The 16,932-nt window shown below is 46.1% G+C and overlaps 1 protein-coding gene and 1 long non-coding RNA gene across 4 annotated transcripts in view; one reads left to right on the forward strand and one right to left on the reverse strand.

Moving 5' to 3' along the window:
- vcanb (versican b) overlaps window positions 1-16,932 on the forward strand; it is a 56,912-nt gene extending 39,980 nt beyond the window's left edge. Inside the window, exons 13-17 of the mRNA XM_041970033.1 lie at window positions 11,437-11,595; window positions 11,685-11,767; window positions 14,412-14,556; window positions 14,638-14,820; window positions 14,905-16,932. Of these exons, the coding sequence (XP_041825967.1) occupies window positions 11,437-11,595; window positions 11,685-11,767; window positions 14,412-14,556; window positions 14,638-14,820; window positions 14,905-15,071 (737 nt within the window). The 3' untranslated portion in view covers window positions 15,072-16,932. The remainder of the gene's footprint in view (window positions 1-11,436; window positions 11,596-11,684; window positions 11,768-14,411; window positions 14,557-14,637; window positions 14,821-14,904) is intronic.
- Window positions 409-3,262, reverse strand: LOC121630047. 3 transcript variants are annotated; one of them, XR_006008470.1, is made up of 6 exons: window positions 2,549-3,262; window positions 2,122-2,348; window positions 1,709-1,908; window positions 1,384-1,601; window positions 1,182-1,295; window positions 409-1,001 (listed from the first exon to the last, which is right to left on the reverse strand). It is a non-coding gene; the product is annotated as an uncharacterized LOC121630047 (long non-coding RNA). The 3 variants fall into 3 exon arrangements; XR_006008471.1 differs by having other exon boundaries at window positions 409-601; window positions 801-1,001; window positions 2,122-3,262; XR_006008469.1 differs by having other exon boundaries at window positions 2,122-3,262.

Here is a 16,932-nt window from a genome sequence, read left to right on the forward strand (position 1 = left end):
CAAATAACAATACAATTCCCGTATGTATGTGTAAGTGTAATACGTTACACCCTCCGTGCCTTGTCTGAACATGTGAGCCACCTGTTTAATGCCCGATCACTGTTAAAATCTTGCACTGAAGGGCCTTCAATAGCCAAAAACATTAACTTGGCCAACATTTTAACAGATAGCTGGCTCCTCCAGTCAGATTTTATTCTTTTCATTGCACTGAAGCCACGCTCACATGCTGCAGTGGACAGTGGCAGGACCAAGACCAACTCCACCACCATCAGGAGGTTGGAGAAAGTCTTTTTTCTTTCTGGGTAGAGAAGAAAATCCTCCCATGCCCTGGCTTGCTGGCTCGGTGGCAGGGACTTAATCAGGACCTTGGCAGCTGGCCATTCATGATACTTTGCCCTTTGGCGATTGCAGCCACTGCGGTCCAGTATTTCAGCAAAGTGGCCAGTGAGTGTATGGAGGAAGTCACTGCCATAGTGGGCCAAGTCCTGCTTGTCTGAGGGCCACTCTCTTGGATCTGCAAGATTGGAAGCTGCCTTCAAGACTTCATCAGACTCCACATCGCAGACTTTCATGGACTGTGTCCAGCAGTTCATTCTTCATTCTGTGACATAAAATGAATGACATAATTTGAGTTGGGAATGGAGGAGAACAGGCCATTTGAATGAAATCAGAGGAAAACATTGCTTTGACCTGTCTAATAGCCTTATGAGTAAGAATGTATGAATAAGAACAATCAAAGTTCTTGCAACAACAAACATACAAACATAAGTGGGATGACAGAAGAATCGTTTGTTTTAGACCTGTCAAACCTATCTCTGCTCTCCTGACTAAAGTTGAAGAGGGGCACAGAGTGGAATTGTCCATCCTCTGTGTCCTCCAAGAAGCGCTCTAGGAACTCTCCTGGGGATGTGGCCATGCTTGTCAATGACGGTAGTGCTGTTTCAAATGCATGTAAGGCACTGGGCAAGGTCACCCCATCCTCCTGTAGCTTCAAGCTTAGACTGTAATTGAACAACCATTGAGGGGACAAAGATCAATCAGTGGATCACCAAAACTAACATGAATACTAATCTGCCATGAAATTACTGGACATATAAGCAAGCTCCAGAGAACCAGCCACCCAGTAATGTCTACTAAAATACAACCTCATTAGTTAAGGTATTAAGACTGTGAACACTTACCAACTCAGAACATGCAGAATATCTTACACTAACACCACAAACAGCAGCTGTCTGTAGTCCTTCAGCACTTGTATGCACTGCCTGGCTCTTCCAAGTATGTCGGCACTGGCTGATCTTAGGGAGAATAAAAAAAATGTTAAAGACATGAACTTAAAATGATGCAGTTATTCTGAATTGCATCATGTTGCTCATCATGGTGTACCTTGTTTCAAGTGTATTCTCCATGTGGGTCAGGACTGGAATGTAGTCTTTCATCAAGGTATTGAGGGCTTTTTCAATGTGGGGGAGCCATCTTGTCCCTCTAAGATTTGTCGACTTCCAGATCTTCATCTCGAGGACCTCTGCTAATTCACATAACTCCCTCCAGGCCTTGGGTGAATAGTGGTATTGCTTGTACAGGCCCTGCAGTAGGTCAGTTACCTGTACAGAAAATCACAATACATTATTATTATTTTCCTTTCTTTTCACTTGTCACGTCTGTCTAAGTACACTAACAACTGATACTAACATTTATCAGTTTCACTTACTTTCTTCATGTTGGCATGTTGGTTGATGGTATCCATCGCTGCCAGTTCCTATCCATGACCAAGGCACTGAATGTTAACCAGAATCTCTTGTCGCAGAAGGGCTGACACTCCCCCATGTCGTCCCACCATCACAGCAGCCCCATCAGACCCAAAGCCAACCGTTTTCATCTTCCAGTCATGTAGTCCAGCTTTCTGTAGGGCTAAAAGCATGGATGGTTAAAGTGATATCAAAGATTCAATGTCTTAAAATGTGGTTTTTTTATTTATTTATTTGAAAGGACAGTTCACATTAGTGTACTTACTTAATTATAGCCAGAAGCTATAGAAATAGCTGTCATTGTGCACAAAAAATATGTACACCGCTACTTCACCTTACTTAATTTTTAAACTCATTTACACATGCAACATCTTACCACAGTTAATGGCCTCACAGTGTCCTGTAGCAGTGGCATGTTTTAATTCTTCCACAGCTACAAAGACGTTGTTTGGCTGTCCGTCTTTCATTAACCTTACGTAAATCCCCTCCAGGCCCCTCACACTGACATCCGTAGCAGCATCAGCCAGAACACTGATGAATTTGGCTGCCTTAATTTGGTTAAAGCTGGGCTCCCAGATGTCATCATAGATGACTCTAATGAATCTGGAATCGATATAGCAAATAAGTACCGTAGTCAATGTTAGAAAAACACCTAATGCACTCTGTCGCATGACCGTGTCTCTTGTCCTGCTGCATTTAGCATTTAAAGTTAGCTTGTAGCTCTGTGGCTGTGCAATTAAGTCTGAGGACATAAGGTAAAAAGTTGAGGTAACAGTTAACATGACAGTTAGACAATCACTCACCTTCGGCATGCTTGATTGGTCCCGTATCTTGACCCGACGTCAACACCATTTGTCGCCTGGAGATTTAAAAGAGATGTATACTGCGCGAATGGCTGCTCCGTTTTAGCGACATGATAAGCAGTGGTAAGACATTTTTTTTATCTGGTTGTGGCTATCCGCATACAGTTTTTGGACACAATGGTCCATCAGTCCGGGAACAGTCCGGCGTCTTTTTGCCTCAACACAAGACAAGTGTGAAACGGATTTAGCATGGCTCTCCAAGTTCTGTCTTCTGTAGCTGTCGTTTCCGCGGAAAAAAGATCCTTTTCTGTCGGCTTTGGTTGGGAACTCTCTACAGACCGTGCAAAACATACCTGGCAGTTTTTCGTCATATTCTACCCACGAATAAATGTCCTTCCACAAAGGCAGGAAAGTTCTCTTTCTTTTTTCTGCTTCGTATTTCCCTCTCGAGCTCTCTGTCATGTTTGGTAACCTCACGTGACTGAACCGTCTGAGGTCGGCACGTCAACAGAGACACCCAATCAAAATCAACAGCACATAAATAAAGAGCAGCTCACGGCAACTGGCCCCTCGTGTGAGAGACATAGGAGACAAAATAGACAATAGAAAAAAATCGAAGTGGGTACTTGCCCAGCCGGGCATGCGTGTGAAGGTTCTACTTGCCCTGCAGCGATTTTTACTTGCCCCGGGCAATCGGGCAACCGTTAATGTCGGACCCTGGTTGGAACTGAAGAAAAACATGTTCTTCACACGGTTCTGGAAGAAGTCTGGATTTAGTTTGAGAAAACCCCAACAAGTTTTTGTCATATGAACAGGTTCTTTTCCCATCCATCCATCCATCCATCGGTCCATCCGACCGTCCATCCATCCATCCATCCATCCATCCATCCATCCATCATCCATCCATCCATCCGACCATCCATCCATCCATCATCCATCCATCCATCCGACCATCCATCCATCCATCATCCATCCACCCGTCCGTCCGTCCATCCATCCATCCATCCATCCATCATCCATCCATCCATCCGTCCGTCCATCCATCCATCCATCCATCCATCCATCCATCGGTCCATCCGACCGTCCACCCATCCATCCATCCATCCACCCGTCTATTCATCCATACATCCATCCATACATTCATCCATCCACCCATCTATCCATCCATCCATCCACCCATCTTATCCATCCATCCATCCATCCGTCCGACCGTCCATCCATCCATCCATCCATCCATCCGTCCGTCCGACCGTCCATCCATCCATCCATCCATCCATCATCCATCATCCATCCACCCATCCGACCGTCCATCCATCCATCCATCCATCCATCCATCCATCATCCATCCACCCATCCGACCGTCCATCCATCCATCATCCATCCATCCATCCATCCGACCATCCATCCATCCATCATCCGTCCGTCCGTCCGTCCGTCCATCCATCCATCCATCCATCGGTCCATCCGACCGTCCACCCATCCATCCATCCATCCATCCACCCGTCTATACATCCATCCATACATTCATCCATCCACCCATCTATCCATCCATCCATCCATCCATCCATCCACCCATCTTATCCATCCATCCATCCATCCATCCATCCATCCATCCATCCATCCATCCGTCCGACCATCCATCCATCCATCCATCCATCCATCCATCCATCATCCATCCACCCATCCGACCGTCCATCCATCCATCCATCATCCATCCATCCATCCATCCATCATCCGTCCGTCCGTCCGTCCGACCGTCCATCCATCCATCCATCCATCCATCCATCCATCATCCATCCACCCATCCGACCGTCCATCCATCCATCCATCCATCCATCCATCATCCATCCATCCATCCATCCATCATCCATCCGACCGTCCATCCATCCATTCAACCGTCCGTCCGTCCATCCATCCATCCATCCATCCATACATCCATCCATCCATACATACATCCATCCACCCACCCATCTGATCTTCGTTCCTTCGTTTTTCCACCAACCAGCTGAAACGTGGTAGCAGATCGGATCTCTCAGGAAGGGTTTTGGTCTTAAGAGAGGGAATCGAACCAGAATCTTTTGGAGGTTTATCGTCTGGAAGGGACCATGATCGAGTTTCTTTAATGACCTTCTGGAGCAGAGGTCCCCAACCCTGGTCCTCAAGGCCCACTATCCTGCAGGTCTTAGATGTCTCCCTGCTGCAACACACCTGATTCAAATGAATGGCTCAGTTGCAGACTTGTGCAGAGCCTGTCAGAGAGCCGTTTAATTTGAATCAGGTGTGTTGCAGCAGGGAGACATCTAAGACCTGCAGGATAGTGGGCCTTGAGGACCAGGGTTGGGGACCTCTGTTCTGGAGGAGGACCTCGCTGTCTGTTGGGAATTTTGGTAAATTTGTTATTAAAATGGGCCTCAGATGATCCGTGATGATCATTCCACAAGTTCTCATAGAATCCTGGGAATGTTTTCTGTAAAAACTCGAGCTCGGTGTGCTCTGGTTGGTCAGCTGCTCAGGTCTGATCAGGTTAGGGGTTGGTGGAGGATTTAGCTCCGTCAGACCACCTGAACGGCTCGAAATATTCCCTGAACTCTGGAACATAAAGCAGCAGTGTCTGCACACTGGCATGATGTAGAACTCTGGGCCTCCTCGACAAATCACTTCCAGCCTCTCCTCCAATATTTCTGCTATGACTCCGCAGCTGATGCAGGTTCAGAGGTCTCCGTGGACTCCAGGGTTAAAGCGTTCCAGGACAGTGGATCAGTTTACGCTGACAGACAGGACGTATCAGTGGAGGTAGACTGGTCTACGTGGATCTGTTCCTTTCAGTTTCACCAGAAGTCGTTCAGCAGATGTTTTCATCTGAATCACAAACAGCTGAAGAGTCCCTGTCCAGGTAGAACCGATCCAGGAGTCCAGGTAGAACCGATCCAGGGGTCCAGGTAGAACCGATCCAGGAGTCCAGGTAGAAACCGATCCAGGAGTCCAGGTAGAACCGATCCAGGGGTCCAGGTAGAACCGATCCAGGAGTCCAGGTAGAACCGATCCAGGAGTCCAGGTAGAACCGATCCAGGAGTCCAGGTAGAACCGATCCAGAAGATGTGATGAGTGATTGGCTGGATGAAGAATGATGAGGGTCATTGAAGGTGGCGTTTCTCTGTCCATGGGTGAATCTAACAAAATTATCTTGTTGAAGAAATGACAGTATGATGAAATTAGGAGGGTCCGAGCACAGAGCCTTGTGGCACCCCTGTAGAGAGCCCTTCCCATGATGCGTTACCACAGCATATTTGCTAGCAAATCATTTCAAGAACGACCAGCTAGAAAAGAGGTGTGTCAGCAATGAACAGTCCTGATCCAGAGTCCTGATCCAGTCCTCATGTGTTCTTTGTTGTAATATTCTAAAGTATTTTTGATTGATACCCAGCTTTCTGAAGGTTTTTCAAACTTTTTCTTTGGATGTTTTCAGTTTTTCCCTTATTTCCAGTCCAGTTCTGGTACGGGCATTTTTCAGGGGAACGTAACTTTGACCGATGAGTCATTCAAGCAGAAAAAAGGTCTCCTCTGCTGCCAGCAGCTCACCTTCTAGAGAGAAGTGGCCTCTACCTCTGGACTCTTGGGGTCCTGGACCCTTCACTCAGGCCGCCCTGGATGGCCGGTGCCTGGCAGGGTTGGTGGCTGCCGATCTTGGCCCACTTGGACCTGGGCCCCGTGACCACGAGGGGTCTGGCTGGGGCCTTCCTCTGCTGCCCTCTGGTTGGGGTCAGGGTGGTCTTCGTGGTGGGGGGGCTTGGGTTGGTGATCCAGGATTGCTGCTGATGGCCCGGGTCTCTGGGCCGCCTGAGGCCGCCTCCAGCCTCCGTGGAGGCGTGGCCTCATCTCTGATCCTCCTCCTTCCTCATCCTCTGCATGCTGACTCAGCACTGAGGTGTCCAGTGGGTTTACACACTAAGAGATGTTTTGGTTCTGGTTTCATTTAACTGTTAAAACGGACTTTTCTCTGCAACAAAGCAGCTCGCATCTTAATTGTGCTAACATTCTCATATTTTGGGTAAAATATGAGCTAAAGTTATTTGGTTAATGCTGTTATAAGCAGGTTAATGTAGATTAGGCAAATCTCATGTTGAAACTAGCATTGTAGTTAAAACCAAATAGCAACTATATTTATCTTTTTAATGCTGAAACTAGAACATATTGATCTTTAGGCGAGCGCGGCAGCTAATGCTGTCTTTATAAGCTATTAGCTGCTAAAATGATTTGGAATAAGCAGCTAATGTGAACTTTTTTGGGCTAACATTATCATGGTAAAGGGGTGAAAGATGTCACATATTCCTCTCTTTTATACATCTGGGGGAAAAAGAGGAAACCCTGGATTGAAATTCCCAGTCTGCAGGGTGTAGCCATGTGCATCCATGGTGAAGGTGAATGTGCATCATAATGTAGAAAGTTGGATGTAAATTCTGATAATTCACCATGCAGCCTTCCTTCCTGATAGGCAGAGACACAGATGTCCTCTTGTAGTTTTCTTCCAGTGGAAAGAAGGAGAAAACAGATAATTGCTCTATTATTCCAGCAGAAAGCTTTTGCAGCTGTGGCACTGAAGCCGTGGCGTCTTCTCCTGGATTCAGCCTGGTTTGGTTTGACCTCCTGCTCTCCGCTCGGCATTCGTCTGAATGTGTCGCTGCCAGCAGAGCCGTGGCTTCCAGACCTCACCTGACCCTCCAGGTGGTGATTAAGCTGACAGCAAACAACTTTCTGTTACAACTTTACTGGCATCCACATTATTCTGTAGCCGCTAAAACAAAGCAGCCATTGTTTGCTGCATTATGTGGCTTCAAGTCATCGTATATGGAGCTAAATGTGTCTAACCTGCACACAACTGGATGTTTGTGCGGGTTAAAGAACTCTTTATTCCCAGCTGGACCGCAACGGCAGAATGAAGAAGGAAACTAATGAAAGCTGCTGAGTAACTACTGGAGCAGCTCAATCAGCTGGATGGGTTCAGACCACTTAAACCTGGTTCCAGACGGGACTTTACTGGAAGCTCCGAGTGCCAAGCTGCCGACAGGGATGTAAATAAAAACAAAACACCATCATCTGCAAATAGTTTACTCCTTATTTAACTGACGATTGAACAAAGAGAACAGGAATATGATCAGTTTATTGTTACAAATATTTATGTATGAATATCTAACTGAAATATGTTTTATGGCCTTAGAATAAATAATCTCGGTACCACCATTAAACACAGTCCAGGCTTATTTATTTATACAGCACATTTCATACATCAGGCAACAAAATGAGCTGAACGCGATCAAAATAAACCGACAAGAGAACAAATACACTGAGTTACAGATGATTCAAACGGACATCAGTGGGAACTTTCATCGTCATCATAATCCATCACAAAATGTTCTAATAGGACAAAACGCCCTAATAGGACAAAGCTTCCTAATAGGACAAAACACCCTAATTGGACAAAACGTCCTAATAGGACAAAATGCCCTAATAGGAAAAAAGGCCCTAATGGCACAAAACGTCCTAATGGGACAAAACCCCCTAATAGGACAAAAGGCCCTAATGGGACAAAACGCCCTAATAGGACAAAACATCCAACTAGGACAAAACACCCTAATTGGACAAAACGTCTTAACAGTACAAAGTGCCCTAATAGGACAAAACACCCTAATTGGACAAAATGTCCTAATAGGACAAAACGCCCTAATAGGACAAAACTTCCTAATAGGACAAAACACCCTAATTTGACAAAACGTCCTAATAGGACAAAATGCCCTAATAGGACAAAAGGCCCTAATGGGACAAAACGCCCTAATAGGACAAAACATCCTAATAGGACAAAACACCCTAATTGGACAAAACGTCCTAATAGGACAAAATGCCCTGATAGGACAAAAGGCCCTAATGGGACAAAACGTCCTAATGGGACAAAACCCCCTAATAGGGCAAAACGCCCTAATAGGACAAAGCTTCCTAATAGGACAAAACACCCTAATTGGACAAAACATCCTAATAGGACAAAATGCCCTAATAGGACAAAAGGCCCTAATGGGACAAAACGCCCTAATAGGACAAAACATCCCAATAGGACAAAACACCCTAATTGGACAAAACGTCCTAATAGGACAAAATGCCCTAATGGGACAAAAGGCCCTAATGGGACAAAACGTCCTAATGGGACCAAACCCCCTAATAGGACAAAATGCCCTAATAGGACAAAAGGCCCTAATGGGACAAAACGCCCTAATAGGACAAAGCTTCCTAATAGGACAAAACACCCTAATTGGACAAAACATCCTAATAGGACAAAATGCCCTAATAGGACAAAAGGCCCTAATGGGACAAAACGCCCTAATAGGACAAAACATCCCAATAGGACAAAACACCCTAATTGGACAAAACGTCCTAATAGGACAAAATGCCCTAATGGGACAAAAGGCCCTAATGGGACAAAACGTCCTAATGGGACCAAACCCCCTAATAGGACAAAATGCCCTAATAGGACAAAACTTCCTAATTGGACAAAACACCCTAATTGGACAAAACGTCCTAATAGGACAAAACACCCTAATTGGACAAAACGTCCTAATAGGACAAAACGCCCTAATAGGACAAAACTTCCTAATAGGACAAAACACTCTAATTTGACAAAACGTCCTAATAGGACAAAATGCCCTAATAGGACAAAATGCCCTAATGGGACAAAACTTCCTAATGGGACAAAACGTCCTAATGGGACAAAATGTCCTAATAGGACAAAACGCCCTAATGGGACAAAACGTCCTAATAGGACAAAACATCCTAATAGGATAAAACTTCCTAATGGGATAAAACTTCCTAATAGGACAAAACGTCCCAATGGGACAAAACGTCCTAATGTGACAAAACGTTCAAATAGGACAAAACGTCCTAATAGGACAAAACGCCCTAATAGGACAAAACGCCCTAATGGGACAAAACGTCCTAATAGGATAAAACTTCCTAATAGGATAAAACTTCCTAATGGGACAAAACGTCCCAATGGGACAAAACGCCCTAATTGGACAAAACGTCCTAATAGGACAAAACGCCCTAATGGGACAAAACGTCCTAATAGGATAAAACGCCCTAATAGGATAAAACTTCCTAATAGGACAAAACGTCCCAATGGGACAAAACGCCCTAATTGGACAAAACGTCCTAATAGGACAAAACGCCCTAATTGGACAAAACGTCCTAATAGGACAAAACGCCCTAATAGGATAAAACTTCCTAATAGGACAAAACGTCCCAATGGGACAAAATGCCCCAATGGGACAAACCGCCCTATTAGGACAAAATGCCCTAATAGGACAAAACGTCCTAATGGGACAAAACTCCCTAATAGGATAAAACTTCCTAATAGGACAAAATTTCCTCATAGGATATAACACCCCAATGGGACAAAATGCCATAATGGGACAAAACTTCCTTATGGGACAAAACGCCCTAATAGGATAAAATTTCCTAATAGGATAAAACTTCCTAATAGGACAAAACGCCCCAATGGGACAAAACTTCCTAATGGGACAAAACGTCCTAATGGGACAAAATGTCCTAATAGGACAAAACGCCCTAATGGGACAAAACGTCCTAATAGGACAAAACGTCCTAATAGGATAAAACTTCCTAATGGGATAAAACTTCCTAATAGGACAAAACGTCCCAATGGGACAAAACGCCCCAATGGGACAAAACGTCCTAATGGGACAAAACGTCCTAATAGGATAAAACGCCCTAATAGGATAAAACTTCCTAATAGGACAAAACGTCCCAATGGGACAAAACGCCCCAATGGGACAAACCGCCCTATTAGGACAAAATGCCCTAATAGGACAAAACGTCCTAATAGGACAAAACGTCCTAATGGGACAAAACTCCCTAATAGGATAAAACTTCCTAATAGGACAAAATTTCCTCATAGGATATAACACCCCAATGGGACAAAATGCCATAATGGGACAAAACATCCTAATAGGACAAAACGCCCTAATAGGACAAAGCTTCCTAATAGGACAAAACGCCCTAATAGGATAAAACTTCCTAATAGGACAAAATGTCCTAATAGGACAAAACGTCCTAATTGGACAAAACGCCCTATTGGGACAAAACGTCCTAATGGGACAAAACGCCCGTATGGGACAACACGTTCATGTCAAATTAGTTAGTTGCAGGTGTCGTAGGGATTATTTTAGAGACCTGTAAAAACTCCTTCATAAAAAAACCGATGAAGTTTTTCTAAATTATGCTGAGTCATCAGCCTCCTTATTCCAGATCTGTTCTTCAGGGGGTAAAAGGCTGATCTGGTTCCTGCTTTAATATGGATGTTAAATTTAGCTCAGATTTTTGGATCGATACTTTTGTTTAACTTTGCTGTCTGAAGATCGACACTAATCTTTAAACACTCATCTTCGGTTCCAAACACAATCATTTTTATTTATTTCACTAAAGAAAAATTGGGAACATCCACATTTAGATTTGACCGAGATGTGAACTGAACCTTTGTCTGGGACCAGAGTCCCCTGGTGAGACAGTAATATAGACCTGGGTGTCGTCAGGATAACTATGGTCAGATGTTTGATTTGTTTCTATGATCTGAGCTGGTGGGAGGATGTAGATGCTGAACAACACTGGGGCCAACATGAGGCCTTGGGGAACTCCTCATGCTGTTCCCAGGACTGCTCTCTCCTGGATGGAGATGTCTGATGGTTCTCCAGTTATCTGTTGGAGCCTCTTCTCCATTGTGGGGGACACGGCCCCCAGTGCTCACTTGTACCACTGTTGCCTTCACCTTCCAGGCTTTCTCCAGCTCTTCCTGTAACGGTCCTGTAACGGTTCTGGTTCTGTCTCCATAGATACGGAGGTCTGTGGGTTTGGGTGGCAGAAGTTCCAGTCCCACTGCTACCGGTACTTCACCCACCGACGGACCTGGGACGCGGCTGAGAGAGAGTGTCGGCTGCACGGAGCCCATCTGACCAGCATCCTGTCCCAGGAGGAGCAGATCTTCGTCAACCGTGAGGCTGTGCTGTTTCCATGACAACGATACTGAGGTTTAACGTGGGACTGAGTCATGCTAACCGAGTTAACGGATGTGTGTGTGCAGGTCTGGGCAGCGACTACCAGTGGATCGGGCTGAACGACCGGATGTTTGAGAGGGACTTCAGGTGGACGGACAGCAGGCCGATGGTGAGACGAGTAGAAGGAAACATTCAGCTGGAGGTGGACAGATGTGGACAGATATCCTCACAGTCATTTCATTTTGCTCATTTAAAATGTTTTTTCTGGGTTCTAGTCAAACTAAACTGCTCGAAGAATTTTAATAAGTTTTATGCTTTTTATTTACTGAGACAGAAAATGGACCCAACAGTTAACAACATGACTTCTTCTGATGAAGCAGCAGAATAAATTCTGCCGTCTTCATGTTTTTCACTATGAATCACAGTTTCTACATCAGCAGGTAACAGGTGAGCTCAGGTCTGAGCCAATCTACCGGGCCGAAATCTACCTGGAAATAGCTTAAATCTACCTGGAAGCTGCTTAAATCTACCTGGAAGCAGCTTAAATCTACCTGGAAGCAGCTTAAATCTGCCTGGAAGCAGCTTAAATTTGCCTGGAAGTAGCTGAAATCTACCTGGGATCAGCTGAAATCTGCCTGGAAGCAGCTGAAATCTACCTGGAAGCAGCTCAAATCTACCTGGAAGCAGCTCAAATCTACCTGGAAGCAGCTTAAATCTGCCTGGAAGCAGCTTAAATCTACCTGGAAGCAGCTGAAATCCACTGGAAGCAGCTGAAATCTACCTGGAAGTAGCTTAAATCTACCTGGAAGCAGCTGAAATCTACCTGGAAGCAGCTTAAATCTGCCTGGAAGCAGCTTAAATCTGCCTGGAAGCAGCTTAAATCTACCTGGAAGCACCTTAAATCTACCTGGAAGCAGCTGAAATCTACCTGGAAGCAGCTTAAATCTACCTGGAAGCACCTTAAATCTACCTGGAAGCAGCTGAAATCTACCTGGAAGCAGCTTAAATCTACCTGGAAGCAGCTGAAATCTACCTGGAAGCAGCTGAAATCTACCTGGAAGCAGCTTAAATCTGCCTGGAAGCAGCTTAAATCTGCCTGGAAGCAGCTGAAATCTACCTGGAAGCAGCTTACATCTACCTGGAAGCAGCTTAAATCTACCTGGAAGCAGCTGAAATCTACCTGGAAGCAGCTTACATCTACCTAGAAGTAGCTGAAATATACCTGGAAGCAGCTTAAATCTACCTGGAAGCAGCTTAAATCTACCTGGAAGTAGCTGAAATCTACCTGGAAGCAGCTTAAATCTACCTGGAAGCAGCTGAAATCTACCTGGAAGCAGCTGAAATCTGCCTGGAAGTAGCTTAAATCTACATGGAAGCAGCTTAAATCTACCTGGAAGCACCTTAAATCAGCCTGGAAGCACCTTAAATCTACCTGGAAGCAGCTGAAATCTACCTGGAAGCAGCTGAAATCTACTTGGAAGTAGCTGAAATCTACCTGGAAGCAGCTTAAATCTGCCTGGAAGCACCTTAAATCTACCTGGAAGCAGCTGAAATCTACCTGGAAGCACCTTAAATCTACCTGGAAGCACCTTAAATCTACTTGGAAGTAGCTGAAATCTACCTGGAAGCAGCTTAAATCTGCCTGGAAGCACCTTAAATCTACCTGGAAGCAGCTGAAATCTACCTGGAAGCACCTTAAATCTACCTGGAAGCAGCTGAAATCTACCTGGAAGCACCTTAAATCTACTTGGAAGTAGCTGAAATCTACCTGGAAGCAGCTTAAATCTGCCTGGAAGCACCTTAAATCTACCTGGAAGCAGCTGAAATCTACCTGGAAGTAGCTTAAATCTACCTGGAAGCAGCTGAAATCTACCTGGAAGCAGCTGAAATCTACCTGGAAGCACCGTAAATCTACCTGGAAGCAGCTGAAATCTACCTGGAAGTAGCTTAAATCTACCTGGCAGCAGCTGAAATCTGCCTGGAAGCAGCTGAAATCTACCTGGAAGCAGCTTAAATCTACCTGGAAGCAGCTGAAATCTACCTGGAAGTAGCTTAAATCCACCTGGAAGCAGCTGAAATCTACCTGGAAGCAGCTTAAATCTACCTGGAAGCACCGTAAATCTACCTGGAAGCAGCTGAAATCTACCTGGAAGTAGCTTAAATCTACCTGGAAGCAGCTGAAATCTACCTGGAAGCAGCTGAAATCTACCTGGAAGCAGCTTAAATCTACCTGGAAGCACCTTAAATCTACCTGGAAGCAGCTGAAATCTACCTGGAAGTAGCTTAAATCTACCTGGAAGCAGCTGAAATCTACCTGGAAGCAGCTGAAATCTACCTGGAAGTAGCTTAAATCTACCTGGAAGCAGCTGAAATCTACCTGGAAGCAGCTGAAATCTACCTGGAAGCACCTTAAATCTACCTGGAAGCAGCTGAAATCTACCTGGAAGTAGCTTAAATCTGCCTGTCTGCAGGAGGCCGAGCGTCAGACAAACTTCAGGCGTGTGCTTGTCGTGTTTAACCTGCTGAAGCCGCGGTTGGTTCAGTCTGCTGATTTTTGTCTCAGCAGCTCCACCGTGTGGTCCGTCTGTGAACTACACCCTGTAACGTGATGAGGAAAGACTGATCATCTCATAGGGAAGGTTCAGAGAGACTTTACTTCTCTCAATCATCCATCCAGTAAATGTGACCTGAGTTTAGTTTCTGACCTGGTTTGGTGTTTTTGTTTGTCCTCCCAGCTCTCTTCTTCTCTCCTTCAGACTGTTTGGAGAGAAACTTTTTATCTTTCTGAATCTGAAAAAACTGTGTCCTGGCAGCAATACGACAACTGGAGGCCGAACCAGCCGGACAGCTTCTTCCAGTCCGGAGAAGACTGTGTGGTGATGATCTGGCACGAGGGGGGACAGTGGAACGACGTGCCCTGCAATTACCACCTGACCTTCACCTGCAAGAAGGGAACAGGTGAGCTGATGCAGTCATGTGACCTGCTTTCTCATGAGAAGCCGTCATTGGTTGACGCTCTGCTGTGCTTCCTGTCTGCAGTGTCATGTGACCAGCCCCCTGTGGTGAAACACGCTCAGGTGTTCGGTGCCATGAAGCCTCGCTACGAGATCAACTCCCTGGTCCGGTACCACTGCAGACGGGGCTTCATCCAGAGACACGCCCCCACCATACGCTGCCGGCCCAACGGCCAATGGGACGATCCCAAAGTCACCTGCATGAGCCGTGAGTGACCTCGTCATGGTATCTCGACTGACCTACAGCAGAAGGTCAAAAGGTCTTTAACTTCTTGTCCTCCTGTCCTCTCAGCTGCCACCTACCACAAGTCCTCCAGTCTGCTGCGCCAGAACAACCAGCAGCAGAACTGGGACCACGTACACCATGCCACGAGTCCCCAGGACCACCGAGAGAAGCTGCTGCGGGAGAAGAGGGAAGACCAGGTCCAGACACAGGACCAGGACCAGATGGGACACTGACGGTTTTCCGACAGTGGCCCGGTTGCTGCAGGCCGGCCGTGGTCCAGAGCTGTGGACAGACAGGAAGTGATGCTGTCTGTCCATGATGATTCACATCCAGAACCAGGACCAGACAGCCTTTACGCCTCAATGACTGGGCCTCAGTCTCCACCTGATACACCTGCTCTCCATCACCTCACCACAAACTGCTTCCAGACCCACCACAACCAAGTCCACAGAGTTTTCTGGTTCTGGTTCTGTTCAGTTGGTCCTGGACCATTTTCGACTCTTCCTGAAGACGACGACTTTCTGGAGACGTGACTTGTTCTCGTCTCCCGCTTCATTGCAGTGTTCTCACCTGCAGGACTTGGGAAAATGGACCAGGAGCAGGACCAGGAAAGTTCACCCTGCTGTGAACTCTGGCAGCTTTTTTCTGCTTCCCATCGGTGTGGCGAACACTTCGGACTCGGCTGCTGGACGGGACCTCCAGCCAATCAGTGAGCTGTATTCACCGCGTGGAGCAGTCAGCAGAAACAAACGTGTGGGGGATTCAGATTACTGAAAAACAGATCTGGGTTAAAAAATGAATCAATGTGAATCATTTCAAATTGAACTAGTATAATTTAGATTTTTTTAATACATTTCCTTTTCCGGAGATAACAGTGACGGTACCCTTGCGTGACTTGCTAATGCTCTGCAAGATGTTAGCATATATACTGAAAGGTTTCCTGTGTTGCTTCCGTCCAAAATCAGGTTCTCTCAGAAAATTCAGATGTTTTCATTCACCATTATATTCACCTGTCAACTATTTAAAACCTTATTCCCTCCCACATTAGCAGCTAACACTAAGCCCACGGGCTCACACATTAGAGACTAATGCTAAGACCACGGGCTCACACATTAGCAGCTAACGTTAAGACCACGGGCTCACACATTAGCAGCTAACACTGAGACCGTGGGCTCACACATTAGAGGCTAACGCTAAGACCACGGGCTCACACATTAGAGGCTAACACTGAGACTGTGGGCTCACACATTAGAGGCTAACGCTAAGACCACGGGCTCACACATTAGCAGCTAACGTTAAGACCACGGGCTCACACATTAGCAGCTAACACTGAGACCACGGGCTCACACATTAGAGGCTAACACTGAGACTGTGGGCTCACACATTAGAGGCTAACACTGAGACTGTGGGCTCACACATTAGAGGCTAACGCTGAGACTGTGGGCTCACACATTAGCAGCTAACACTGAGACCGTGGGCTCACACATTAGAGGCTAACACTGAGACCACGGGCTCACACATTAGAGGCTAACACTGAGACCACGGGCTCACACATTAGAGTCTAACGCTGAGACCACGGGCTCACACATTAGAGTCTAACACTGAGACCGTGGGCTCACAAATTAGCAGCTAACACCGAGACCGTGGGCTCACACATTAGAGGCTAACACTGAGACCACGGGCTCACACATTAGAGTCTAACGCTGAGATCACGGGCTCACACATTAGAGTCTAACACTGAGACCGTGGGCTCACAAATTAGCAGCTAACACCGAAACCGTGGGCTCACAAATTAGCAGCTAACACCGAGACCGTGGGCTCACAAATTAGCAGCTAACACCGAGACCGTGGGCTCACACATTAGCAGCTAACACTGAGACCGTGGGCTCACACATTAGCAGCTAACACTGAGACTGTGGGCGCACACATTAGAGGCTAACACTGAGACCACGGGCTCACACATTAGAGTCTAACGCTGAGACCACGGGCTCACACATTAGAGTCTAACACTGAGACCGTGGGCTCACAAATTAGCAGCTAACACCGAGACCGTGGGCTCACACATTAGCAGCTAACACTGAGACCGTGGGCTCA

This window comes from Melanotaenia boesemani, chromosome 19, assembly GCF_017639745.1.
Source record: "Melanotaenia boesemani isolate fMelBoe1 chromosome 19, fMelBoe1.pri, whole genome shotgun sequence".
Lineage (NCBI taxonomy): Eukaryota > Metazoa > Chordata > Actinopteri > Atheriniformes > Melanotaeniidae > Melanotaenia > Melanotaenia boesemani.